This window comes from Pyxicephalus adspersus, chromosome 6 (genome assembly GCF_032062135.1).
Source record: "Pyxicephalus adspersus chromosome 6, UCB_Pads_2.0, whole genome shotgun sequence".
NCBI lineage: Eukaryota > Metazoa > Chordata > Amphibia > Anura > Pyxicephalidae > Pyxicephalus > Pyxicephalus adspersus.
In genome coordinates, this window is record NC_092863.1 from 85,354,288 (window position 1) to 85,380,667 (window position 26,380).

At 36.3% G+C, this 26,380-nt stretch overlaps 2 protein-coding genes across 2 annotated transcripts; one reads left to right on the forward strand and one right to left on the reverse strand.

Annotated features, from left to right (window-relative positions):
• Positions 1-77: 77 nt before the first annotated feature.
• CDC20B (cell division cycle 20B) lies at positions 78-26,036 on the forward strand. Its single transcript, XM_072413973.1, has 12 exons — positions 78-164; positions 248-319; positions 11,817-12,036; positions 12,902-13,029; positions 13,427-13,523; positions 19,522-19,617; positions 20,139-20,335; positions 20,414-20,508; positions 21,025-21,250; positions 21,957-22,082; positions 22,903-23,020; positions 24,728-26,036. The coding sequence occupies exons 1-12, from the start codon at positions 102-104 to the stop codon at positions 24,829-24,831; spliced, it is 1,542 nt and encodes a 513-aa protein (XP_072270074.1). The 5' UTR covers positions 78-101; the 3' UTR covers positions 24,832-26,036.
• On the reverse strand, positions 3,683-9,448 carry GPX8 (glutathione peroxidase 8 (putative)). The gene is made up of 3 exons (XM_072416439.1): positions 9,198-9,448; positions 8,091-8,352; positions 3,683-6,023 (listed from the first exon to the last, which is right to left on the reverse strand). The coding sequence occupies exons 1-3, from the start codon at positions 9,402-9,404 to the stop codon at positions 5,860-5,862; spliced, it is 633 nt and encodes a 210-aa protein (XP_072272540.1). The 5' UTR covers positions 9,405-9,448; the 3' UTR covers positions 3,683-5,859.
• Positions 26,037-26,380: the final 344 nt, after the last annotated feature.

Consider the following 26,380-nt stretch of genomic DNA (forward strand, 5'->3'; position numbering starts at 1 on the left):
AGAAGAATAGGACCCTAGGGAACATCGTAGCGATCAGACAAAGACAAGGTAGATTCAGGTAGCAAGCAGAACAGAAATAAGCTTTCTTCCTGATTAGATTTATGGACTGGAAACTGGAGAGAATGTCTACCCCTAAAGTCAGAAGAGATGAGGAGGTGATATGGGTAAGTTTGCAATGATTTGCCTCTTATGATGAATAATGATCCTAATGCTTCTGATTAATAATACATTTTATCATCTGTCCTAGGGAAGTATTATGATAAGTCTTGGAAGAGATTTTAGGAAAAGCAGAAAATCGAACTTACAGCGCATTAATAAGGTCAGTTATTTATTTTATTTGGATTTTTTTTTAGGTTTAGGTAAAAGGTTTATGGATGTTTGCATATACATGTCAGCAATACTACTTTATTATGAACAAGCAGACCTGTCATGTGTGTTTTTCTAGATGCTGACTTTAGAAATGTTTTATTACAGTAATATAGTGTTAGTAAATGGGGTGCAAATGTTACTTTTTTCATCACCTTCTGTGTAAAGATTTAATTTGTAGTATATTAGCTTACTATATGATCATTGACATAACTTTCCTTTGCTTTCCTTTTCTGCAGAAAAGCAGCTAAAATCTAAATGACTTTTCCTAATTCTTCATAATAAATGATTTAGTAATTAATTTATCTTAGCATGCTATGTTATATACACAATCCAAAATGCAAAGTAATGTTATGTAATTGGAAAGAAAATTTTACCTTGTGTTTCAATGACAGTAATTGATTCCCACCAGGGAATGTTTGGGGAAACGTCAGATTCACTGCTTTATAAATAGAGCCAATAGTGTATATTATTATTTTATTATATTATATAAATATTATTAAACAGTACTTATATTGCGCCAACATATATGCAGCACTTTACCCTATGTAAAGGTTGCAAATGACAGACACAGGAGGAGCTTGCTCAGAAGAGCTTACAATCTAAGGGTACACCAGCAATTCCTAATCAAGGTTCCTCCAAAGGTTGCTAGGGGTTCCCTAAACTTATTGACCTGCTATATTATAATCTCTGCATAGTGGGTCAACTCTACTTAGCAGAACCAGCATATTTAATATGTATGTATATCTGTTGAATAACATGTCATGCAAAGAAAAAGAAGGCAATAGCATAAATGTTTTGAAGAAGGGGAATATAACTCCAGGTCAACAAACTTTCTAGTATAATATTGAGTTGGGATGCTGTATACTGGACCAGTGAGGCAGTGCTTTGCTAGCTGGCTGTTGTGATTCAATACTGACAGCTGCTAGATGCACTCCACACTGTTCTAGTGCCAAGCTGCAATTAAAGGAATTCTTGCGCCATCTGCTGGAAAGTGGTATTACAGCACGTGCAACAGTGGTATCTTCATTGTTAACAGCCAGTATACCATCATTTAATTTTAAACAGAAATATGTGCTCAGAGAGATCCATTTACAGGTAGGCAGTGTATTTTAGCTGGCTGCTTGTTTTCCAGTCCAGCAGTCGCTAATACTTTGCCACCTGCATCTGAGAAATGACATCACCGGACATCTTCAACACATTGCCGTTCAGTATGTGAAAAGAAGGCAGTGTAATGTTAGCTGGTTGGTTGGTAAAATACACCAGTTAACTCACATTTGCCATCTTTCTGCATGCACTTTCACCAAATAAATCCAATCCTTGTAAAAATATGTTTAGATATATAGCATACCCTTTGGGCCTGATTTATTAAAGCTCTCCAAGGCTGGAGAGGATACATGTTCATCAGTGAAGCTGGGTGATCCAGCAAACTTGGGATGGATTTCTTCAAAAACAATTGCTTTTTGCTAGCACATGTTTTGAATCCTGGACCAGATCCATTCCAGGTTTGTTGGATCACTTAGCTTTAATGATGAAAGTGTATCCTCTTCAGCCTTAAATGGCTTTAATAAATCATGGCCTTTTTTGTGGATTGAGAAATACACAGATGTTGTTTGAAATTGTTGATATAAACAATATTACAGTTGCGTTAGAGTGGGGAATGATTAAAATGTCCCATTGGAAAATAATTACTTCCTATCCAGTAGACACAACAGGAAGTGGAAAGAAGTCTTTGCAATGTGAGACATCTGTCATTGCAACTGTTCCCACTCTATTTCTTCTCCAGACTTACAGTTTTGTGGTCTTTTCATCTTGAATATGGAAACAGTATTTTTAATATTACTTTTATGTTAGTTTATTGTTTACTCTTTGGTATAATATGGTATAACAATGCTAACATTACATCATTAGCCAGTGCTTCCTATGTGCTGTTACTGTGATTGTTAAGTGGAACTTATTCAATAAAACTGTGCAGAAAGTGATGGTGCTGTGCAGAGTGTAGCAGCTAAATCAATTTTTGTTTCCTGAACTCCTACCAGTTGATCTGTGATTTGATTTATTGATGTTGGTTGATGCATTCTGTACATTACTTCTGCACTCTGAGATGCTTTATTGAATACAGTCCTATAACTTCACATGCAGCCAAGGAAACACGGTATAGTTTGGTATATGTGTGGTGATTAGGCAGTGTATCGTTAGTTAGCTGTGGTGTAAAGATCAGCTACTACGTACACTACCACATCAGCACACGTTATATCATCTGGATGTAGGGACATAGGCAAATAGTAAAAATTAGAAACAAATATAATTGCTGGTATTGACTAGTCTTTAAAAACTTCTCTTTTATTAATGTCTCTTTTATTTTTTTTAATTTTAATATGTACCCTAAACTTTTATTTTTTAGTTTTGAATAGAGCATGTAATTGTTACAAATCTTATCATTTGTCCTATTGTGTTCCATTGGGGAATCTTCCTTCACTTTTTATCCCAGAAAAAAAGTCAGAGATCTCTTAGACAGTTTTCCCCTGAACTTCTTTGCCAATAATAGCTTTGAGATTTTGCTTTCCCACCTCTTTATTAAATAACAAGGCTTGTTAATTTTGCTTACTTTATAACACTTTGCATAAGTAGAGCAAATTCCTATGTTTTCCTAAGTGTTATAACTTTTCTTGTAAATGGAAGGTATGTGTTCCAGGCACTCCAGGGATGTGTGGTTTTGTAACTGAGCAATTACTTTTTTGTAGCATTTACTTACTAAGTTTGTAGCTGTTAATGATCAATGCACATCATCACATAGATGTGTATGTACATAATAAATATGTATGGCTACAGAAGCTTTTCTCTACCAGCTACAAATTGCCGCAAAAGTAATCAAATGGAATTGATTCTCCTACAAAATTAATTGTGTGTTCCTTTATTATTATTTATTATTATTAATAAACAGGAATTATATAGCGCCAACATATTACGCTGCGCTGTACATTACAGCAATTCCTTTTCTATGTCCATTTGCCAGGGGCATCGCTAGTGCCAAGCACGTGGTGAACATGCCCCTTATCTCCAGCTCGGTTCCCCTAAATCCTTACACCACAACTGCCCATTTTTTTTAATGCAAACAGACTTAAGGGGCAATAGGCAGTGCAGATCTGAAAGCACTAACTGGTAAGAACTCCCTGCATGACTGGTTGCTGTGCTGTATTGTTAAACCACTGCTACCAGCATGTGGCATACATGAAAAAACTGTGCACGCATACCTGAGCTCACAACATTCTAGGACAATAACCAAACATTGTATCATTTACTTTTCTAAAATGTATTTCTTTCATCAAAATTTTTATTCTGCACCTTTTGTATCCAAACAATTCTATAAGGAATTTAACAAATATTAAAAAAAATCTTAAAAATAAAAATATTTTTTCAAACAAATCTATCAAATACAAAAATCTGAGTTCTGGATGGACCTGGGTATAGCTTGGCCCTGCTTGTGACTTACATAGGGTCCAGTATATTTTAGATTTAGTGGAAGATGTCCTGTGCCCTCTTACACTTTACTTTATTTCAAACAATGTTGATGACATTTAAAAAGTAAAAGTAGCCATACATTGGTCAATGTTTAGTTTGATAAAAACATTGTACCTTATGTGACTTTAGAAAAATTATTACCAATGTTTGATTGATATACCAAATAGACATTGCTAGGGAATGTCTGTTCTTTGCCTTATTGAAATTTGCTCCCCTTTTCCCCCTTGCTCCAACAGGGTAATGTAAATCAGCAGTTAATGGGAGTAATTCCCACAGTTTACAATAAAACAACAGCCCTGACAAATCTACCTGTTGTTATAGTTAGCAGCAGTTAGTATTCAGATATCAGAAAATATTATTTCTTGCCTTGTCTTGCACCTGTCAACCAGTGTATCCCCTCTTAAAGTTTCTTTTTTGCCTGTTTCTTTCATTATCTCTAAAGGGGCTTTTGAAATAGCAGCTTTTCTTAGAGGGGAAATGATCAACCCTTTTTCACAGCCATAACTAAATAGTATACCTATACTTAGTTATATGTTGATTAAAGATTTTAGAGAGTTTTTTTACTCCTTTATTTCACTTTTCTGCCTCCAATGATAAGCCCTCCCCAACTCATATTCATAGCCATTGTTGCTAGTATGGATGCTGGGGTTACAGGGATGTAGGTGCTGTATCTGCAAGCAGCCAAAATGGTTAGCAGATGAGAAGCTTGTATATTGCAACTTAAAGGGCTCTATTAAAAAACAGTGAATTATTAATATTAATATTATTATTAAACAGGATTTTTATGGCGCCAACATATTACGCAGCGCTGTACATTAAATAGGGATTTGACATTCCTGCAAACGTTCCCTGGTGGGAATCAATCACTGACACTGAAACACATGGACCTGGAGGAATCCTAGAAGGAAATGTTTGAGGGAAAGTCTGATTCCCTGTTTTATAAATAGAACCCAAAGAGCAACATTTTCTCACTGCCAACCATTGTTTCTATATTTAGGTTGTAAACATATGGTGGCTATCATATTTACTCAATACATACTCAGGTCTGCATTCTGTTTTACAGTGCTACACAGAGGTTATATTTTACTGCTCCTTCTCGCAATCAAAGTCTATGGTTCCCCCATTTGGAGAATTTAATTTATGTTCAGCAATTGTTAATCCATTTAATTCCTCTCATTGCTAACCTACACGTTTACATTTAAACCTGTCCATATCCCATAGAATTTTTGATTGCTTTGATAAATATGTTATATCAAATGAATCATTTTTATGATCATATATACAGTTGTTTTTTTGGTCTGAATCAAAAACTGATCTGTTGACTGATAAACGTTCATATTTTAACCGAAACCACTTTTTGTGTCACGGTTGATATTTAAAATAAAAATAATGGGAAAATATTTGTAATTCTGAACAAGTTTCAAACAAGTGAATGAAACATGGAATAATTGATTGCAAGGATCAATTTGGATTGATTATAATTGCAATCTAAATGTTGATGCCCATCTAGAGGAAATTGCATAGTGCATGCCTAGTATAGTGCAATAACCAAAGTATTGTAGAAAAGGCACCCCCTAAATAGTTGTGCTCAATATGATCACAATATTTTTTTACCTTTAACTGTTTTTTAATATGTTTGAAATTTATCAGAAACGAGGAGTTGAAATCATCAGTATAAAGAGCAAAGAACCAGCAGTGATAAAGTCTAAGTTCTGCAATTGCTGGGCTGACTTCCCTTTAGTAATGGTGCATGATAGGGCGGTAAGTGGTAGGTGTGCACATATGGTAGGTGTGCACAGGACATGGTGAAACCACCCAGATCTAACTCTCCATGTAAGTCACATTTGGAGCCAACCTTTAACACAGAGTGCCATCACAAACAATTTTAGTTTTCATTAGTGGACACCTTCTAGAGTTCTCCTTTATGAAACACCACAGATTCCCCCTTCACAGTCTATACTGCTTTTCATTTCAAAGGTCTTCCCTTCTCTTCTTGATAATTTCTCTGACCATTGCTGCCACATCGCCTTTTATATTGTCGAAATTCTCCTCCGGTCTCCAGACTTTCACTACTTGACCCTGAGGATTAACCAGGTATTTCCAAAAATTCCAGCGTGGCTCTTTCTTTGTGGAATCTAAATATAAAAATAATAATAGTAACTTATTTATTCATTAGCAACATGTAATAGATTAGGAATTTAGCAAGAGAAAGGGTCCTGGGATTATTATTATTCCATTCTATATATCCATTATTTATATAGCGCTGATATATTATGCAGGGTCTCATAATTTAATGTCCCTACTATAGTCATAATCACAATTAACCTAACCACCTTTTTGGAATGTGGGAGGAAACTGGAATATCCGGGGGAAACCCACGCAAACACAGACTATCCATAGTCTCTCTTTGTCCCTAATATAACATAAAAGAAATAAGAAGGCTGTACACAAAGTTTCCTAATGGGGTACAACCTGTCCATTCCCCATAACTCACAGTTCCCTGATATTCTAACACGCTGTAAGAGCATTACACTCCTCTTAAATGTACAGGGGGGTTAAATAAACACATTTGAAGGACACTAACCCTCCTTAGACACACACAGCTGCTTACTTACTTTTTACTAAATTCCTGTGATGTCCCCAGCCTCAATGCAGAGATCTTGTTCAATCCTGCACAGTAACTAGACGTGAGTGGTCTGTCTGTACCCAGAAATGCCATCAGGAGGGGACAAGAGGTACTTCTGTACTGGGCCCTGATCAAAAAAGTTTCGTTTTGGCAATGCTAGAACTTTTAGACATTTGGAGGGAGGCCTAGGAAGTTCACCTAGTATGGTTCCCAGAACTTATGATAGGGACCCTGTACCAATTGTATTGGGGGTGCAATTCAGGTTTATGGAAAGTTATCATGCAGGCACAGGCAAAGTCGGACAAGAATTTGAAACTAAATGCACAGCAGGGGGTATGTAAGGACCTAGATGGAAGGATTATCTTAGAATAGCTTAGGTATCTAGGTAGAAAGAGGGTGAGGAATGTTTAGTCCAAAGTGAACCTGTCCTTTAGTAGCTTGAGACCCGTGTGATCACCTACGTAAGGATATTATAGATCTCTTTCCATAACTGCAGAAGAATACATTTTTTTTCATAGATTTTTTTTAAAGATATACGTACCATTACCACAAACAATAATAAAGTAAAACCAATAATAAAATTTGTAGTAATCAAATAGATGCACAAAAATGCATTTTATGTATAATATTTGCCTAATGCAATTGATGTCTTTAACAGAAGAGATGGCCATCCTTCTATTAAATCCTAATGGCAATCACATGACTAAATATGGTTGTGGTTGCACCTTTGATTTAAAAGGTTAATTTTGGTCACATATTTACAAATATGTGCTTCCTAACAGAAAGGCTAAGTGAAGTATCCCGTGAATGGAGATAATTCACTCTGCTAAAACTACATACACACATAAGATGAGGCCTGAGACGAATGGTCGTGAACATCCTGGGTGTAAATCTAGCATGTGTACTGATGTCATTCAATAATCTGCCCTGGTGTATTGATGAACAACCAATCAGAAATGACTGCTGTGCTTTGCTATAGAGGAAAGCATAGCAAGTTGCCACTCATTTGTCCTCCCAACATCTTAGAACAGAACAGCGATGTGTGTACAGTGCTCCTTCATTCACTTGTCACAGGAAACAATTACAAAAGATTGATACCACAGAACCTAACTTTTATTTGATGTCTGTTCACAGCTTAGGTGAGCAGCCTATAGTAAATCAACTTCATTGTCTAGTAAGCCTGTGTCTGGGCAAAATATTAATAATAATATTATTATTAATAATAATAATAATAATAATAATAATATTATACAGTGTTCATATAGCACCAACATATTATGCAGCGCTGTACAATAAATAGGGGTTGCAAATGTGAGACAGATACAGACAGTGACACAGGAAGAGGAGAGGACCTTACAATATCACTTACAATATACAATAATATTATTAATAATAATCCATTTAAAAGAGAATTTAACCTTCAGAAAACATTACAATATAAAGAACAACATTTATAGGATACATATTTTTTTAAGCTTTTATACATGAATGTTATTGACACTTTTTTTATTATACACAATATTATCATTTTCAGCCCTCTGAATTAAAATGAGTGAAAGACTCAAGATTCACTTACCCACAAGGAAGCGGAAAGCAGGTTCAGCTTCACTTCCAAGAATCTTTACTTTGCTGAATATTGGGAATGACACTCCATAGTTTGCTTTAGCGAAAGCTTCTATTTCCCCATTTACTTTGGGCTCAGATTCTCCAAATTGATTGCAAGGAAACGCCAAGACGGTGAAGTGGGATGGCCCATACTCTCTGTGCAGATCCTGCAGAGCTCTGTAGTTAGCATCTGTGTGCTGGCAGTCACTCGCCACGTTTACAATAAGAGCCGCCTGCAGAGCAAAGACAACCAAAACTCTTTTGTTTAACTTTTTGTGACATGTTAATGATGCTACCACAGATTTAGTGACTTTTAACTTTTCATTTTTTTGACAAACAAGATCAATCATGTTCTAGCCCTAGCATGTCTGTACATGGCCTGTCACTGGTAAATGCCCCAGGCAATGCAGTCAGAAATAATAGGAAGGGTCAATGAATAGTTTTATAAAACACAACACTTGTATTAATATAAACAAATGTGTTATAAAATATTTTACTGCTTAATGTCAATCTCTGACAAATATTTTCAGTCATAAAAGACTGTATATGTGGCAGCAAATGTTACATATAATATATCCTGTACTGTAATATATTGGTGTATCAGAATTCTATCCAGGCCTATTCCTAAAATTTTGGTAAGCTTGTACAATAATTTCTTGTTATTTAGCTTAAAGATACAATGATCTGTCTCTGATCAAACAACAAAATATATAAAGACATCAGCACACATAGGTCATTAGACCCATCTTGACTTCTGCACAGCTGGCAAGAAGTCATCCATTCCTCTTTGTTCTATGACAGTGGAAAAGAACATTCATTACAACAAAAGCAAGCACCAAATAAAATACATAATACACAAATAGACAGGTATATTACACAAAAGCAAAATCGCTTGCCAAAAATAAATACCCGTGCAAACTAAACAGTCTCAGTAATTCTAATAGCACATTACCACACATATAAAATATCTCAAGGAGCTTGCAATCTACAACCATTTCCTGAACTCCATAGCCCTCCCAGATAAGTTTGTTCAGCTGCTGCAGGCGGAGAAGCATGCAGTCTCTTGCAATATACTTACTTTGCCTCTGTACTTGCTCAAAGAAACCGATCTTCCCCTAGAATCCTTTACTTCAAAAGAATAGAAGTCTTTTAGCCTGGGTTTAAAAAACTTTAACTGCAAAATAAATAAGGCTGCTGTACATAGCACCATAGAAAAGAACACAAGGAAAACTTTAGCCTTTGGTGAAGAGGACTTCAGTGGAAAAGGAGGAGGCAGAGTCTCCATTTTGGAGATTTTGCAGGGAAGTTTGAGCAAGTCAGTGGAATGTAGCAGGGGAGGAGCAGAGAGGAAGTAACTGGAGGCCAGATGCTTTTCCAACAAGACAGAGAGGAAGATCTAATGATTCCTAAGCAAGTCAGCTGGAGCTACATTGTATTGGGCATGTAACAGAGGAATGTAGGAAAGGTGTAGGATTGCATGTGACCAATCACCCTGCACATTAAAACAATAAAAGGTATCACAGGCAGCATGCAATGGCATTTTATTGGCTGATGGCAATCATGTCTAGAAAAAAATAAATAAAAACAACAACTATTATTATTTATAAAGTCACAGAAGTTTACTCAGCATTGTACTATAAATAGGGTCTGCAGATGACAAACCTAGTATACCTAGCATACAAGTACAAGCTAGACTAGGGGCATCTTTTTTATTTCAGATCTTTCTCCAAGGTGACACAAATCTAGCATCTGTACGGAACTTTAAAAGCTGTCCCCTTTCATTGATTTAGGTATATTAATAAGTATCGAGACCATTGTAAATTCACTTTGCTTTGATAAAATGTGCACAATTAGCGCAATGAGACTTGTATTCATTAAGTAAAATCCTGTTCACAATTAAAAGGCTATAGATAATTCTAAGTAGGACTTGGTTGATAGGATTAAAAAAAAATCACTCAGTACTAAACAAAGTGCACACTATAGAATTTCAGACCAAAGAAGATACAAAAGATATATATGAGTAAATAAAATGTAACAGTTTTTAACATTTTAAAATGAAGTAGGTAGAACTTCGCCCCTACCATAATGACCATCTTCACAAAGAGGGTTAATGCAGTATAAGGTATGGTATGTCAGTAATGTGAAAAGGTCACCAACAAGGAGACCACAGGCAATATTGGTCATGGGTTCTTTGACCTCTGCCTGTCATTATTGAGCACAGCTTTCAAATTTCAATTACTTTTTAAATTACACAATAATTTTGGAAGGTAAATAATTGGTTCAGCACCAGCAGGTCCCTTATTCCACTGGCTTTCTAAATGTCATGGATTCTGCTGGAAAAACTTCCACAAGTATTTAAAAAAGTATCACAGTTGGATAGTTTTATTTTGTCCAGGATAAGGGACAGGACACCAAGAAATGGCTAGGTAATGGTCATGATGTTTGGGTCAGAATGGGATCTAGTGAAGGCATTTGACTGCTGAGAAGTGATGAGAGATGATGTCGGTATATGATTTTGGTAGTCAAAGCCCAGATAACAGTTAAACAACACTTTATGTATAATTAGCTCCTAAAGCCCAACAAAACCGAAAAATAAACAAGACAAAATCTTACAGCAATCTGGATGATTTGTGAATAAAACAGCGTGTGGAAACAAAGTGGTGGACAGAATATCTGTTTAAGGAGCCAAATGTGCTTGTGCACCATATTACAGTTATTTCTTTTTATCCACTCACTTATTTCTCATCATTGACCACTGGAAGGGTCAATCCGGAGTGATCATGTAACACCTAAAGTAGAAAAAATGATAGGTGGTAGGCTACATTTCCCAGCATCCCTGCATTACAGTACAAGCCAGTTGTAGGAGCAATTCACAGGAAGTGGTTGGTGAGCAAACTGTCTGACCACAATCTGTTAACAGCAAACTCAAAAAGCAGGAAAGATTAGACAGCTGCACAGTTACACAAATGGTTTTTGAATGTGTAAAGTTCCATTCTAGATGTAATAATTATTTACATTATTACATATGTTGACAGCTGGGTTTCCAGTTTTGTGAAAGTTATGGCCATCTAAAGAGGCCGTGTCAACAGACCATCCATCTCAAAAATCATCTTCCAGTAGGATTATATGTACTCCCTAATGTACTTTTTTGCACTTGTAAAAACCTCCCTTGTTTAGACTTCTGAAACTTCAACTGGGTGCCACCATCCTAAATTTGTCAGTAGGCTTAGGCTTGTAACTCAAGTGATGCTCTATGACAGCCATTCTCAACCAGGGATCCAAGGAACCCTAGTGTTCCTCTAGAACAGTGGTGCCCAACTTTTTGGATGTCAAAGACCACTAAATGAACGGATTCCCGACCTCACATGCGTGGGGAGCTATGTGTCACTCAAGGGGGAAGAAACTTCCCCCCAGAGTGACGTCATGATGCCAGAACCCACCCACTCTCCCATCGCAGGTCTGAGTCCAAAGTCACAAAACCAACCCACCGCCCTAAACCTGCGATGTCTCCGGGAGATGTGGTCCGTGGCTGTGGCCGGTGTGCCCCCCCAAGCGGGGTCCTTCTCCTGTTCAGTGTTAAAGCCCCTAACATACATGTGGTACAACAAAGCTGCTGTACAATCCATATAATGTAAGGTGCACTCTTGATAAGTTTTAACTGACTGTTTTGGTAAATTACATTTTTGATTATTTTCAGACACCAGATTGTGGAAAAACTTCATACTCTAAATTTAAAAGAAGCATCTTAAAGCGTCGTGCATGTCAAATTCCAGTTGCAAGTACCCCTATCACCACCAGATGCCGCTGCTGCCAAGCTCAAAACAGGGACGCCACCTTATGCCATGGCACTACTGAATTGAATTCAAGTTCCCCTGAGGACCAATATGTGACTCCAGAGCAGTTGGTGCTATTGCCATGTAAGTGTCTTTAGTAACGTCCCCTAAAATAATGTAAATACATTCCTGATCAGTCTTCACATAACTATTCATAAATATTTTAATTTAAACTCCTACTGAGTCCCTGAGGCTAAATTTAAATTGCCTTTCACGGATTGTAAATAATTACCTAAAGCATCCTAAAATAGAAATTAGTAAATCTGTTGCATTATATCTATTCTGGTTGACTGTAATGGGTTTGATTTACGAAAGTAGAGATGAATGACTTATCAAGAACAACCACTGGGTATTCATATAGAGCAGGAATACCTTTTGTGTGTGTTCTTCTCTATAAAAAAAATAGTGAATGGAGAAGGGCAAACATGCCAAATTTTGGTTTTTATTCTAGGTTTAATATTCCATGTTAAATGCATTTGGCAAGGTAAACACCTACTGGGAGCCAATTGTCACCTTGAAAGCCACTTTGAAGTCCATCAGCTTAGATTTCTGCTGATTAGTTCATGGAAATTGCGAGCACTGGGAGATCAAATTCAAGTGAATTTAACTCTAAACTCATTGCTGATGGTGGAACTTTTTTGGTATAGCATGTAGACATTTCAGGAAAAGTCTTTACATATTCGTGTGTTAGAGAAGAGGGTATTCCTTAGTAAAAAGTAATAATTTAACACCCAATATGTTCATATATCTGGTCCTATGAACTTGGCGTACTTAGTAAAGTTAGGCATTTGGAGAGCCAGGGTCTTTATTTGGCTGCTTCCATCAACCAAAGGGATAACACTGCAAGTGAAGAGTGCCACCATCTCCACACTGCAGCACACTGCACTCTTATTCCCTTGTGTTGTATATTATGTTTCCAAATGTTTTTTATGTTTTTTTTATGTTTCAGATCTAACAGATGTGTCTAGCTCAAGTGACTCTACATCCAGATCAGATGACGCTCCTACCCAGAATCTCACAAAAAAATCTATAAGAAAGCATTTGCATCAACAAAAGATGGCTTTTGTCAATTACCAGGTATGTCCATAATCTAATATAAAAGTAACAGTATGCATCTCAGTTCTCAATATGCCAACAATAAATGAATTAGTACACAAGATATTGTGGCTGTTTGCCACAATAAAGTTCCAACAAACATAAAGGCCATTGGCACCCAAAATAAAGGTTTATGCTTCTTTAACTGGCTTCTTTTATCACATGGAAACTCAGACTGATTTCCCAACAATAGTTTCAAAAGGCTTAAAGTGTTTGCTGTTTTGAAAATAAAATAAAACTCATAATGATTATTACAGTCCATATGGACACTTTTTATAAAAGTTTACAGAAGTACTATAAATTCATGAACATAATGAACATTTTAACAATGTGAAATACTTACATTTTAGTTCTTATTCCCTTCATTTTCCAATTTCAGGCATGGCTTGGATCTATTGAAGAACATAAGGGTAGAGTACAAAAACAAAAAGACCCCGGTATGCGAATATGCGAGGAATACAAGTGTACAGTCAGAGGTAATACTTTCAATTCTTTACAATTCTTTACTTTACAATCAATTCTTGTTTATTGAGGTGCTACCAGGGCTAGGTGTTGAGGCTAATTTACCTAATGGTCGATTTACCTGCAAAGAGATGTCAGTCCATGGCAAATCTTTGTATGACATGTTGCTCCCTAAACCTTCCATTTTGACAACTATTTTGTTATAAAAGAATATTGCTTCAAATATATTATTTTTTAATTTTACTGATAACATTAATTTAGCCAACCTCTACTGAAGACTTTCAAAAGGGTGTCCTCATTTAAATGTACCTCTCCAACATTTCATACCTAATTTGTTTCTTACTTTGGAGTAGAATGCTCTGTGTTGAGTTGGGGTAGGGACTAGGCTCTGTCAATATTTCCATCATCAAAAACAATACTCATCCAAGGTTCATCTAAAGCAGGGGTCGGCAAACTCCGGGCTTTAGGCCAGATACGGCCTAGCCGGTAGTTTGTTCCAGCCTAATGCCTGGGGGCGTTAGGAACTACCTGAGCCGCTGGAGTTCCGGTGCCACTTCCTTGATGTTGCTCCCCTATTTACCGCGGCCGGTGTTGATACTTCCGCCGCCGCGGAAAATAGGAAAATCTCCCTGAAGGCAAATCCCTCTCCTCCGCAATGCATAAAGAGAAGAGGGATTTCACTTCAGGGGGCTTTCCCTGGTGGTGGGTGGAGCCATTAGGGCGGGACTCAGAGTCCGGCCTACTGTGCTCCCACCTACCCCGGAAATGGCCTAGTGGCCATAGAAGTTTGCCTGCTGGGAAGACCTAACTCACAGTTTATTTTGGTGTCCATTGTTAAAAAGAAAGCAGTGGGTTGTCACTGGAACAGGAGGAGAGATATTTTCCAATGAGGACACTAATTGGTAAAAATGGTCAAAGATTTTGGGGATATCATTCTTTTGACTTAGGGTACAGAAAGTGCAGGGAAATCTCCCCAACACAAATACAGGTTTTAGGCTTGGCACACTCAATCCAAACTTTTGAAAACTTAACTAACAATTAACTACTAATAACAAACTACCCTTTTGCCACTTCAGTTTTTTTTGTTCTTTCTTTCTTTGCCATAGCAATTTTATTGGGCATATAATAGCTTTAGTTATAATTAGGCATTGTTTGTCAATGGTATTATGAAATAAGGCTAGCCTAATTTATCATAAATCTTGTATCAGTGGTAAAACTTGGCTCAGGGTGATTTGCAGAAATTTATATCAGAAAACGAATATGCGCCTTCTGTGCTGTGGTTTGCCATTTAGTAACTGTCCAGATTATACAGAGTCCTGCAGGTTTATCTAAAAAGTTCCTACATACAAACTCCAGACAGATAAAAATAAGAAAGATCCATCATGAAGTTATGTATACAGTAAAACATAATGATATGTGTTTTAGGTACAGTTAGCATTGGCGTAGCTTCAGACCTATGGACTCAATGTAGAATTTGGACCTGAGTCACCTCTGCTGCAACCTCTGCACCCCATCTGCTTGCAGCACAGCTCAGACCCCCCTTGGTGATAGATCCCCTCGGTGACAGATCTCTTCTCCCCCAGTGACAGTGCAAAGAGAATTGGAAAGAGAATTGGAAACCAAACCTGGAATGGATTGGGTCCAGGATTCAAGACATTTACTTGCAAATAGCAAATGACTTTGAATAAATTAATTCCAGATTTGCTGGATCACCGAGCTTCATTGATGAAAGTGAATCCTCTCCAGCTTTGGAGAACTTAAATAAATCATAATGTCTGTATTTTTGTTATTTGGAAGCAAAGCTAATGTTTGCTCTGTTTTAGTAGTTTTTGTTGATAAGCAGCAAAGCTGGTGGTCCAAATTTGCACAGCTCTTGACTGACTGTCAAAGTCTACATATACCTTTCAGATGAATGTCACCCAAGACAAAAGGTTGTGATCATCTCAGGTTAAAATCCAACATGTGTACAGCAGTTCCACAACATTGTTCATCAGTCCACTCTTTTCTATGGAGGAGTTGCCGCTCACTCGCAACCTTCCTCACCATAGAACAGCACTGTGTGTACAGTGCTCATTAATTCATTTGTCACTGGAAAAGATAACAAACGTGTTGTCTCCAGCAACAGTGAACTAATGTGTATAAATAGCCAATTCTTGCCAAGTTTGCTTGCAAAGTGCTCCACCTCCCCTCTCAACAGACAGCATGCTTACTCAGTACAAACATGCATACTACAATGAAGTTTTAACTGCCATATCATGAATGATTTAGCAAGCAAATTGGTAATGTCTGTCATTCAGTTTGCATTTGAACACCCCTGGAAAAATATGTGTTAAGATTTAATTTTCCCCCAAATCTAAATTAATTTATATTTCCGTTGGCTTTAGCATTTACTGTACTTGCTGTTTGCTTTTCTACTCAAGCAAACTGTCTAAGTTTACTGCACCAGCTTTCCAGTTTTTGGGTAGCTTTGCTGCCCTCCAGAATCCCATTGAGTTTTCCCATAGCCACCCTGACCTGCCTGCTCCCAGTCAGGTCTTTATAATTATGTGCATAGGCTCTGCATTAATGCTACACTGTAGGGTGTGCATGTGCATTGTGGTTGCTGGGGTACCATGCTGTAGGGCATGCATGCACATTGTGCTCACTGGGGTGCCACACTGTAGAACACATATGCGCATTGTGGCCTCTGGGGTACCGTGCTGTAAAGGACATATGTGTGTTGTGGCTGTGTAGTGATGTAGAGCAGTGGTCCCCAACCTTTCTGACAGCAGGGCCTGGTAAAATAAAATATTGCCATGGCCCGGTCTATGTACAGCTTACACTACTCTGCTATTCACAGCAGCACGGCCTCCTGTCAGCACACTAGCTGAGAATAGTAGAGTGTAATAGAGACAGTGTGCTGTCAGAGCTGCTGAGAATGGCAGAGAAGTGTAAGCCTTACATACATTACATAAGCAGTGTGAGGAGAGCCGCCTGCGCTCCTACTGGTTGAGCTTCTGCTGCCGGCACTTCTGCCTGCTATAATTTGTGGCCCCAACTCACCAGCACGGGTCTACGGCCTGGAGGTTTGGGACTGCTGATGTAGAGTGTGTGCACACATTGTGGCCACTGAATGTGATGTGCCGTTGGTTAGATGTACAGTTGTGCTAAAAATCATAGGACATGTACCACTGCACTCAAACTTTCTGACTGAAAGTTTGGGTTAAGTACAGCAGGGAGGGGCATGGCAGAAAGCTTTTTAGTTCTTGGTACAAAATGCAGGGAAAACATTTGTTTTACATCTTCCCACCTTAAATTAAAAATAATGGTTTAATATGATTTTAAAAAAAAGTCAGAAGTAGTAAACAACAACAGCAGCACTTAGTATGCTTTAAACAACATAAATGCAAATGTTAATATTGTTCTTTATAAACTGGACAACTAGAAAGATATGCAGACTTTGCCAAAATCACTATTTTCTTTGTTTTAGCATTTTTGAAGTTAGTTAAATACAAATTACATGTGTATTAACATCAGCAAATATGTTGTTTTATTATTACACTGTTTCTTGCAGTTCCTCTATTTTAGCATGCAGTATACTAGCTAATATATACACAGGAGTGGGGCAGTCAGCGGCAGAACTACCACATACAAGGGAGCCCACACGATGCCCTAATATTTGATTTCCCCTTTTGCTAGGAGCCTGCAGATTTGTAGCAACTGTCCCTTGACTCGACTTAATAGGATATAGCGTGAGTACACACTATCAAGCTGAATAGATGGTTTCACTTCATCTCTTGATTATACTAATTTATCGTTAAAAGATTTCTGTTCTCATTATCATTGTATACACACATCAGATTGTGACTTAGTTTGATAACAGAGCTGCATCAACTTTTCCATAATGATTAAATTGTTCGTTAGAGTATGACAGTCTTTCTTCAACATTTACAAATATAATTATTTTTAAATAATGTATTCAGTTAGCTAATGAAAAACCTAAAATGCTTTATTAGTGTATTTTCATTCTTTCTTAAAAGGCTTACACGGCAAAAATTGCACAAAAATGTGGAATGAATGAACACGAGTCTGTTAAATATAGTTAAAAAAACCCAAAACCGAACCAATTCTTAAAGAAGTCATATTTTGGTGTATATTAGAAATATTGCCTTTGGTAGCTGTGCTTGTCTGTAGCTCTCCACCTACCCACACGGCCAGGACCTCTCGTACTTTTAGTTTCCCGTTTAGAGTATGGGGTCAGTGAATTGTACATCATTTGCTTCCTGTGACTACAAGTTCTGTCTTCATATAGACAAATGGTTTCCATTGTAATCTGGAAATGTTGGAAAATGTAGTCTAGGATGTATTCATTTGTTGGGTGTCACATAGTCACATCTGACTGACCCTCCCACTATAGCTGAATTCCGAGATGGAACCAAATGCAGCTTACAAGCCCATTATTATGCCCATCACTTTTAGACACTGTATTAACCTAAAACATCAGATTTTGCCTTTTTTGAGTTTAGTTGGGTTATATAGGGATCCAGCTTTGAGATTCATATTGGGGGTTTTTGAATTCCAGGTCTGAGATCTTTAGTATAGCATTTAGTTTTATGTAAAATATATTGCCTAAAGAGTCAATATTCTATAAGCTGATATTTTAGTCATTATTAGAGTCTTGTGATGAATCTCTTCTACATCTTTATCGGTAAGATCTCTCTAACAAGATCCTCCTATAAAGTTTCTCAACTCTTTTGTCAATCACCTTCAACTCTTTTCTTCTACAACAGTGGTACCATTCTCCTTTACTACACAATGTTGTTTTTTCTGAAACTGCATGGGGTCAACTTCCTTGTGAAAGTATCAGATATCCAACTTGCCTAAAGTGAAAGAGGTGATCACACTACCCTTCCAATAAAGTCTATTGTCCTACATGAGTTCAGAAAGATACATTTCTCAGAAACAGAGAAATGAATTGCTTTACAGAGAATGGCAAGTAATAAATGAATAGCTACATGGGTTACTTGACTTGAGCCCAATATGTCACAGTCACAAAAAGACAAAGGATCAGTGAGAACTGGAGGAACCACCAAGGAAAACTGTATAGGAATATTAAGTTGTTTAGAAACATTGATGTGTTGGTTAGTTTGGATAACCTTGTAGGTTAAGCAGCTGTTGTCTTTGGAGTTTGTAACATGTATGTGATACATTTGACACATTATAATGGAAATAGAATAGAAAGATGGGACATCTGTATTTGGATTCCATGCTGCTTCTAAGCAAATCTAAATGATGGCAAACATTAAAAAGTGCAAATACTTTTAGTAAAACTAATGCTCTGATATTGAAGGACGTATTCTAATTTTACCTGAACATATATTATCGCTACAAACTGGAGCTTTGTCAGTGCTGACAATTATGAAATGTTACAAACATATTGTTACATAATACATATATAGAATTATTTCATATGATATCATATACAAAATACATATACAATATTTAAAAAAATGTAATGTCAAATACTTCCCCACTTTAAAAGCCTCCTACTATATTTACAACATTACAATAATCACAATTTCTTGTTGGTCAAAAACAATTTCAGCAGAGTAAGAGGCAGATTATGGATTACATGCACATAAATTCATATATGAAAAAAATATATACATTTAGTGCTTGCTTTATTTCATAATTAGTTGGTTGTTTGGGATAGTAAAATATTGTAGCTGATGTATTGCGGTGTTGTATCTTCAGTATAATTATACAAGCATCTTAAAGGAGGGATGGTTTCATGTTTGTTTAAGTATAACAAGTCTTTATCACAAATATCCCAAGGCGGCCAGAAGAGTGTCATTAAATAAGAAATATATATTTTGGTTGGAAATGTACCCCTTAACCTAACCCCACCACCACCAAAGCTACCTTACCTTGGCTTTAAGTACTTGCCTAAAAATACATTTGCAGTAAATCCTGACACTTAGTATTGGTAGTTGCTTGCTTTTACTTTTTACACTTACTTTTGTCTCTATATAGGCTGTCAAAACAAGAAAAAAGTAGGCGTCAATTCTCCTGACTCAAATATTCAGCCAGAGATGAAATTGCATATCACAGGTCTACAAAATGATTACTGTAAGTTCCTGTAAGTTGAACTTTATTTCATTTATTTGTGTTATTATTCTTTAAGTTATTTCAACGTAAAAATATATTTGCTATGATAAAGTGTCGAGGGCAATTACCTTATAGCTGCACTTCAAATGTTTTATTAATTATGGGAAAGTGAAGGATATCTAGTTTTGTAGGACATGACTTTGGACAGTTTTACATGTTTATTTCCCCCCAACATTTTGTCTTTTAAAAAAAAAAAGAATCTAGAACTAAACATGACCCCATCAGATTCTATGTTTTTAACCTCATTTCCTATGCCTTTCCATTATTAAATTTACATTTTCTCACTTTTTTGTAGTTAGAGGATTAAAATTTGAGAACTATAATTACCAGGCATAGTAAGGTACCCTATTAGTAATGTGTAATTACTAAGTACTAAACACAATATTCATATGCTAGTTTTTGGCAAACTGGGGTCTTTACATTCCAAATTGTATTGGGAATTGTTATTGCACTTTAAATAATGTACATGCTTTTCAATACAGATCTGAACCTGCTAGATTGGAGTTCCGAAAACCTTGTTGCTATAGGGTTAAAATCAGTGGCAAATATCTGGAATGGAGAAAGTAATACTGTGACACAAGCAATACATTTAAATTCAGCATCCACATATGTTTCTTCAGTATCATGGATAGGTGGTGGGACATGTCTGGCTATTGGGACCAGCAACGGGGAAGTTCAGGTAAAATTTTTGTATACTAGTCTTATTCATAAGAATTCAAATGTCCATGAAGGTAATGACAATGTTATTCATTTGAAGTTGTGGGACATTGAGACCCAGAAGAGGCTTAGGAACATGCTGGGACATATGTCTGTTGTTGGGGCACTGAGCTGGAATCAACATATTCTTAGCAGGTAAGCATAGACATATGTTCCAAGTAATGATTAGCGGTAGAACCTGTCAATCCTAAATTACAGTATGCCAGAGATTTACTTTGTATTTGGTAATAAAATGTACCTTTAACCTGGTATGCATGCATTTAAACTGTTTGTGCATTCTTGGAAAGAAAATAGGAAACATTTTCATATATTTCATTATGCTAATTAGCAGGGCCTGTTTGTCAAAAAAAAACATGCTGTTTTAATTCCATTATGGACCAGCTGTTTGAATTGTATCTTGGACCAACTACAAGTATACCAAAACTTGGAGCATCTTGGCTTGATGTAGCACTGACCCATCTTGGCTTGATGAAGCACTGCCAAACCAGTGCATTTTCAGAAAGAAGTTAGCAAAGACAGCATCATTATTTCCTTTATAACACTTTTTCTGTTGATGTGGAATTGTTATACTTAGGCATGTAAATACCAAGTGTTTTCAAACTTTTATCAGTAAGACATTAATTTTGTGCTTTATTGTTAATTATACTCCAGTGGATCCAGGCTTGGCCATATACACCATCATGATGTCCGTGTGGCACAGCATCAGATTGGAACACAGCGTCACCAGCAAGGAATTTGTAGTCTTAAGTGGTCACCATCAGAAAAGCTCTTGGCTAGTGGATCAAGTGATGGGCTACTCAACATCTGGTCATATGACCCAGGATCAGTCAAGCTAAAAACCCCTCTACAGAGCATCCCGCACCCCACTGCTGTAAAGGTGAACTTGAGATATACTTTATTTTTTTGCAGCCTATCTAGTGGACCATTATGAAGTACCAAGAACCATAATTGGATTAAGATTTAGGAGTATTACACAGTAATGGTACAATTTATTTTTATGGACATGTCTTGCTTATCCAAAAATCAGTTTACTATGTACTGTAATCACTCCCACAGTCTAAACTTTATGGAAAAGCCTGCCTCCATTTCTGTAATCTTGTTGATGGACCTTGCATCAAAGCCAATTATTGTTACCAAAATAGTTCTAGTCTCACAAGACAAAGAACTGGACACTGAAAACCACTGATTGTATTCCAACACTTCGAATATAAAAGCAATTGCTAGCAAATAGCAAACGACATTGAAAAATACATTCCAGGTTTTCTGGACCACCCAGCTTCACAGATGAGAGTGTGTCTTCTCCAGCCTTGGAGAGCTTTAATAAATCAGGCCCAAAGTGAGGAGAGAATGTAGCATGATGATCTTGCTATGGGTTGTTTTCTGTAAGAGTTTAATGAATAAGTGCTGAGCATTTCTTCTTCTATTCTATGGAGAGGGGAGATTATGCAGCACACTACTGCATGCTCCTCAATACATAACAATAGCAGTTAGGCACAGCAGATCACAAATGACCAAAACTTTTGTCTCTGGCAACAAAAATCTAGTGTGCATATAAGACTAATGATCTATAACATCTTTTTTAGGCAATGAATTGGTGTCCTTGGCTCTCAGAGACTCTTGCTGTTGGAGGTGGAATGACTGATGGACAGATACGCATCTGGGACACAACTACAGGAAAAAACATTAACTCAACCAATACAAATTCACAGGTAAGCCCCAAAATGTTTCAGATTGTTCAGCAGATTAAACAGTAACCTAAACAAAGTTCAGGGATACAACTACCACCATTAATTCCATCAAAGAGATAGAACTTTCAACTGCTTATTAGCTTTGATATTAAAAGGTAAACACAAACTGATAGTATTTTTTATTCTACACATATAGATGAGGAATATAGAAGAAAGGTAAATAAATGTATTTAAAAAATATTATCTAGAAAGGCTATTTTATCTTTGTACACAGCTTGGTCCATTGAGAATTTCTCTAGCACCATATGCACTGGACAACTGTCAACAGTAATCACCTGAGAAATATGATTACAAGAGGCACTTAACTTTCATGTGAAGTATAAATGATGAAAAGCTTTGATAAAAAGATATCAATACTTTCAAGTCATTACATATGGTAAAAGCCCAAAAGAGTTGTTCAGTTTCAAAATTTTGACTGAATATTTTTTGAAAAATTGAAAGGGAACTTTCTAAAGATATTTTAAGTTGCATCCGCTCATGCTTGTAGGTGGGTGATTGATGGGTTCTTTTTGGGACTTTTTTCCCTACATAAGATTTAGTCTAAGAAGCAAATCAAGTTTTGTATGGTTAAAAGTTGCTCTTTATTATTTTTCTACAGATGCTTATTTACCTTGACTTTGCTTGAGTAGTTGCTATAATGTGCAAGGGTTGGTATTTAATACTTTTGTACATGAACCCTAAATATTACTTCTCCTTTATGTAGCCCATTTAGAGAGTTAGTATTGTTGTAGGAATGTATAAAAAAACACGCTTCTAATATTTCTGACTTTTCTTTGAGAAGATCTGCTCCATCCTATGGCTGCCTGATACAAGAGAACTGGCCACCAGTCACGGGGCACCAGGGAACCAGGTGACATTCTGGCAGTATCCAACTTTAACAAAAAAGACAGAAATATGTGGTAAGTATATAAGATAAGTTCCATTCTCTGTTACAAATTATTAAATTGTTTGAAGGAGATACATTTATTATAAAGCTTACATAATTAGGAACTTTGAAAACAACAAAAAAAGTTTGCTAAGTCCACTATTAAAAAATGTACAAATATATTGATTGTATGATTGTATTTTGTATATACCTTCTTTCTTTTATACCCACACTAATGATAGTATTGGACACGTGATAGGAATGACAGTGCAATATCAGTACTAGCTAACCAATTGCATATAGCTACATGAAATACAAGATATAGAACTTAGGGTCCAATCCCACTATGTTTATGAGCTGCAAAATGCATGCAAAAAGTCCTGTGTTTAGCAGCCTGTTCATGTGAAACATGCATGATATCACACACACATACCACATCATACACAATTTAGGGTATACTAAGGTGCATTTGGTGTGCCATTGGTAATGTGTCATGTCTAGACGCAAATTGAGCCTGATTTATTATAAAGAAACTTCCATCAGTGAACTTGGGGGATCCAGCAATCGTGGACTGGATTTCTTAAACCATTAGCAAATTTGTTAGAAAATGTTTTCAATCCTGAATCAGATCCGATGCAGGTTTGCTGGATCACCCAGGTTCACTGATGAAAGTGTATCTTCTCCAGCCTTGGAGAGCTTTAATAAATCAGGGCCAATGTGTTAATGCCTCCGTTTCTGCATTGTGAAACAGAATTATTTTTTGTAATTTTACGTGCACTACTGAGCAATGAAAAAATAAAATCTGATCCAGGGCAACACCTCGTTATCACAATGAACCATATTGTACAATAACATATTGTAGCAAAAGTGCCCTTTCTAAAATATATTTACTCATTAAATCAATACTGTATATACATTATATAATGAATAAACTTATAAGATCATCTTCTAACAGTGGGGCGCATAACCACACAAGTGGAAATGTGGTGACACCAGACATGGTATAAATGCCACCATATTACAACAGTTTTATCACTTTATTACATAGGAACTGTTACAAAGACTGGCACTTTATACACACACACACACACACACACACACACACATACATATATATAGATTTGTATATACGGTATATATATATATATATATATTTATATATAAGAAATGTTGTTTGCACTGTAATCTTGTACAGTACAGCACAGGAGGTGGTCATACCGGTGTTCTGCAATTATTGTTGTGCAGTGCATTGTGTTTTGTTTTATTTAACTGTTATTAAGGGAACATGACAGCTTAACTCAACAAATCGTAATACAAGTGTTTTTGTGTGTATGACAATCACGTGTAGAAGTACATGTAGTTTTTAGTGTATTAATGCAAAACAGAAGCATGAGGCTGGGTTTGCTAACAGAAGTACAGGATTACAGTTACAATACATTTTTCAATATTGTGAAAGTACTTTTACAAAGCAAGAATCCTATACTTTGGAATGCTGGTGACTTTGTCTTCTGTTTTCATTAGTTGTACATGGGACCATCCATGGTTGTAAGTTCAAGCACCTTTCCTCCATTACCAGGTCTGTTTGCTGTAAGGAGTGCATTCATATCATGGGCATGTGTTTGCTGATTTGCTTTGAGGATTCTTGTTGCCTGTATAGTTATGTGTAGTTGATATACAGTATGTTACTCTAGCACACGTGTTCTCAATCTGCAATCACTGATCTGGTTCTTTATGCCTACAGGTCAAAAAGGAAGAGTTTTATATTTGGCATTAAGTCCAGATCAGAAGCGGCTCTTTTCTGCAGCAGCAAATGAAACAGCAGTTATATGGAAATATGGAGGATAAAAGTAATCATCAAATCATTGTCATGAGAAAATATTATCAGTGTTGCGCCTTTCGTGCCAAGTGACGAAGAAAGGACGATTTATATGTTGATAATGATACATGTGGGTGTAGCGGATATTATCTAGGAATGAATGCTAGTATCTCTGCTGTAATTATCCAGTGAAGTATCCAAAGGTGCCATTTCTCTCATAGTAATATGACAACAACTAACAACTACCCCAGAAAAGGCAAAATCCTAAAAAAAATGTCATCTATGCGCTTTAACAGACCTAGAACATTTTAGTTTTTGATTTTCAACAGTCTAAGGACCATTCCACCAGGAAAGATCATTCTTCAATAAATCATTTTCCACTTTTACTGATGGATAGGGATATAGGAATATTAGCAGGAGTTCTCTTATTATTTTCCTAGTAGATTAGCATCTTAGCATTCTACACAATTTTATTGTAATTGTAATTTCCTATACAATTATGAAACAGTATTAGACCCCGAATGTCAAACTTAACTGAAATATTAGAACAAATCTTCAGAGAGCCTCATAAGGTGGTTTAAAAATATAGCACTTTAGTGATTAAGAATTCACTAATATTTGAAACCTATTGCAAACTTATCTTTCCATTAATAGGCTTAAAAAACATTTCCGGTATATATACTGTAAAAGTATTGAGCTGAACTTTGAATAAGAAAGAATATCTTGTACTGAATGATAAACAGTTGGGCCTCATTTAGTTTATATTCTTGAACCCCAGAGAGCCACGAAAAAAAAGAAGGACTTCACCACCAGTTAAATAATCATTTCCAACATGTATTATGACACACATTTGTGTTTATATTATACTGGTGAACTTCAGAACTACAGAGACCCCATTAAGCATTAAGTCTTGTACAGGACACACAGTCCTAATGTTTGGATATTTTTTTTTCTTTCTGAGTAGTATTAGTTATTTCAAGACAAAATATTTTATTTTAATAGTAAACTTTACTAATATATATTCTTTAAATTATTGTATTTATATATGTGTATGCATGTATGTATTTATGTATGTTTTGTATCTGTACATCATTTGTTATTGTGCAATATAACAATACAGCAGTAAGCGTCAATATGCTAGATTATTGTTTTTTGGTGTTATAGGGCATAAGACAATCTCAGAAAATGTTGCTCTGAAATGTTTATAGTGATATAGTTACAATTCGCATTATAATTAAAGTAAACTATAGTCTAACAGGAAATCATTGCAATAAATGGCTCGTTTTTGCTTCCTGGCATTTATTCTAGCTGCTCTTTTACCTAAATCCAAGCCAATGAGAATTCAGGCCAGTGTGCCCCCCCGTTCATTCAGTGACCTTTGTTTTTGCTGCAAACCTAACATATACATTACATTGAATCATGAGAGGGAATCCAAACACTATGCAGTTATTTTGATTAGACGGTAAATTCAGCAAAAATGGTAAATTGATCAAACTTTAATCAAAACATTTCTATTTAAGATCATGAATCATAAAAATGATTTTATTTAGTGTTAGAAAATTTTTACTTTGATATTTT

Excerpts from the sequence above, each read along its gene's own strand:
- CDC20B (XM_072413973.1), top strand. The coding sequence starts at position 102 with ATGGACTGGAAACTGGAGAGAATGTCTACCCCTAAAGTCAGAAGAGAT. Across the intron at positions 165-247 it reads GAGATGAGGAGGTGATATGG|GGAAGTATTATGATAAGTCT; the intron begins GTAAGTTTGCAA and ends CATCTGTCCTAG. Across the intron at positions 20,509-21,024 it reads AATCAACATATTCTTAGCAG|TGGATCCAGGCTTGGCCATA; the intron begins GTAAGCATAGAC and ends ATTATACTCCAG.
- GPX8 (XM_072416439.1), bottom strand. The coding sequence starts at position 9,404 with ATGGAGACTCTGCCTCCTCCTTTTCCACTGAAGTCCTCTTCACCAAAG. Across the intron at positions 8,353-9,197 it reads TGAGCAAGTACAGAGGCAAA|GCGGCTCTTATTGTAAACGT; the intron begins GTAAGTATATTG and ends TTTGCTCTGCAG. Across the intron at positions 6,024-8,090 it reads TGCTTTCCGCTTCCTTGTGG|ATTCCACAAAGAAAGAGCCA; the intron begins GTAAGTGAATCT and ends TTTTATATTTAG.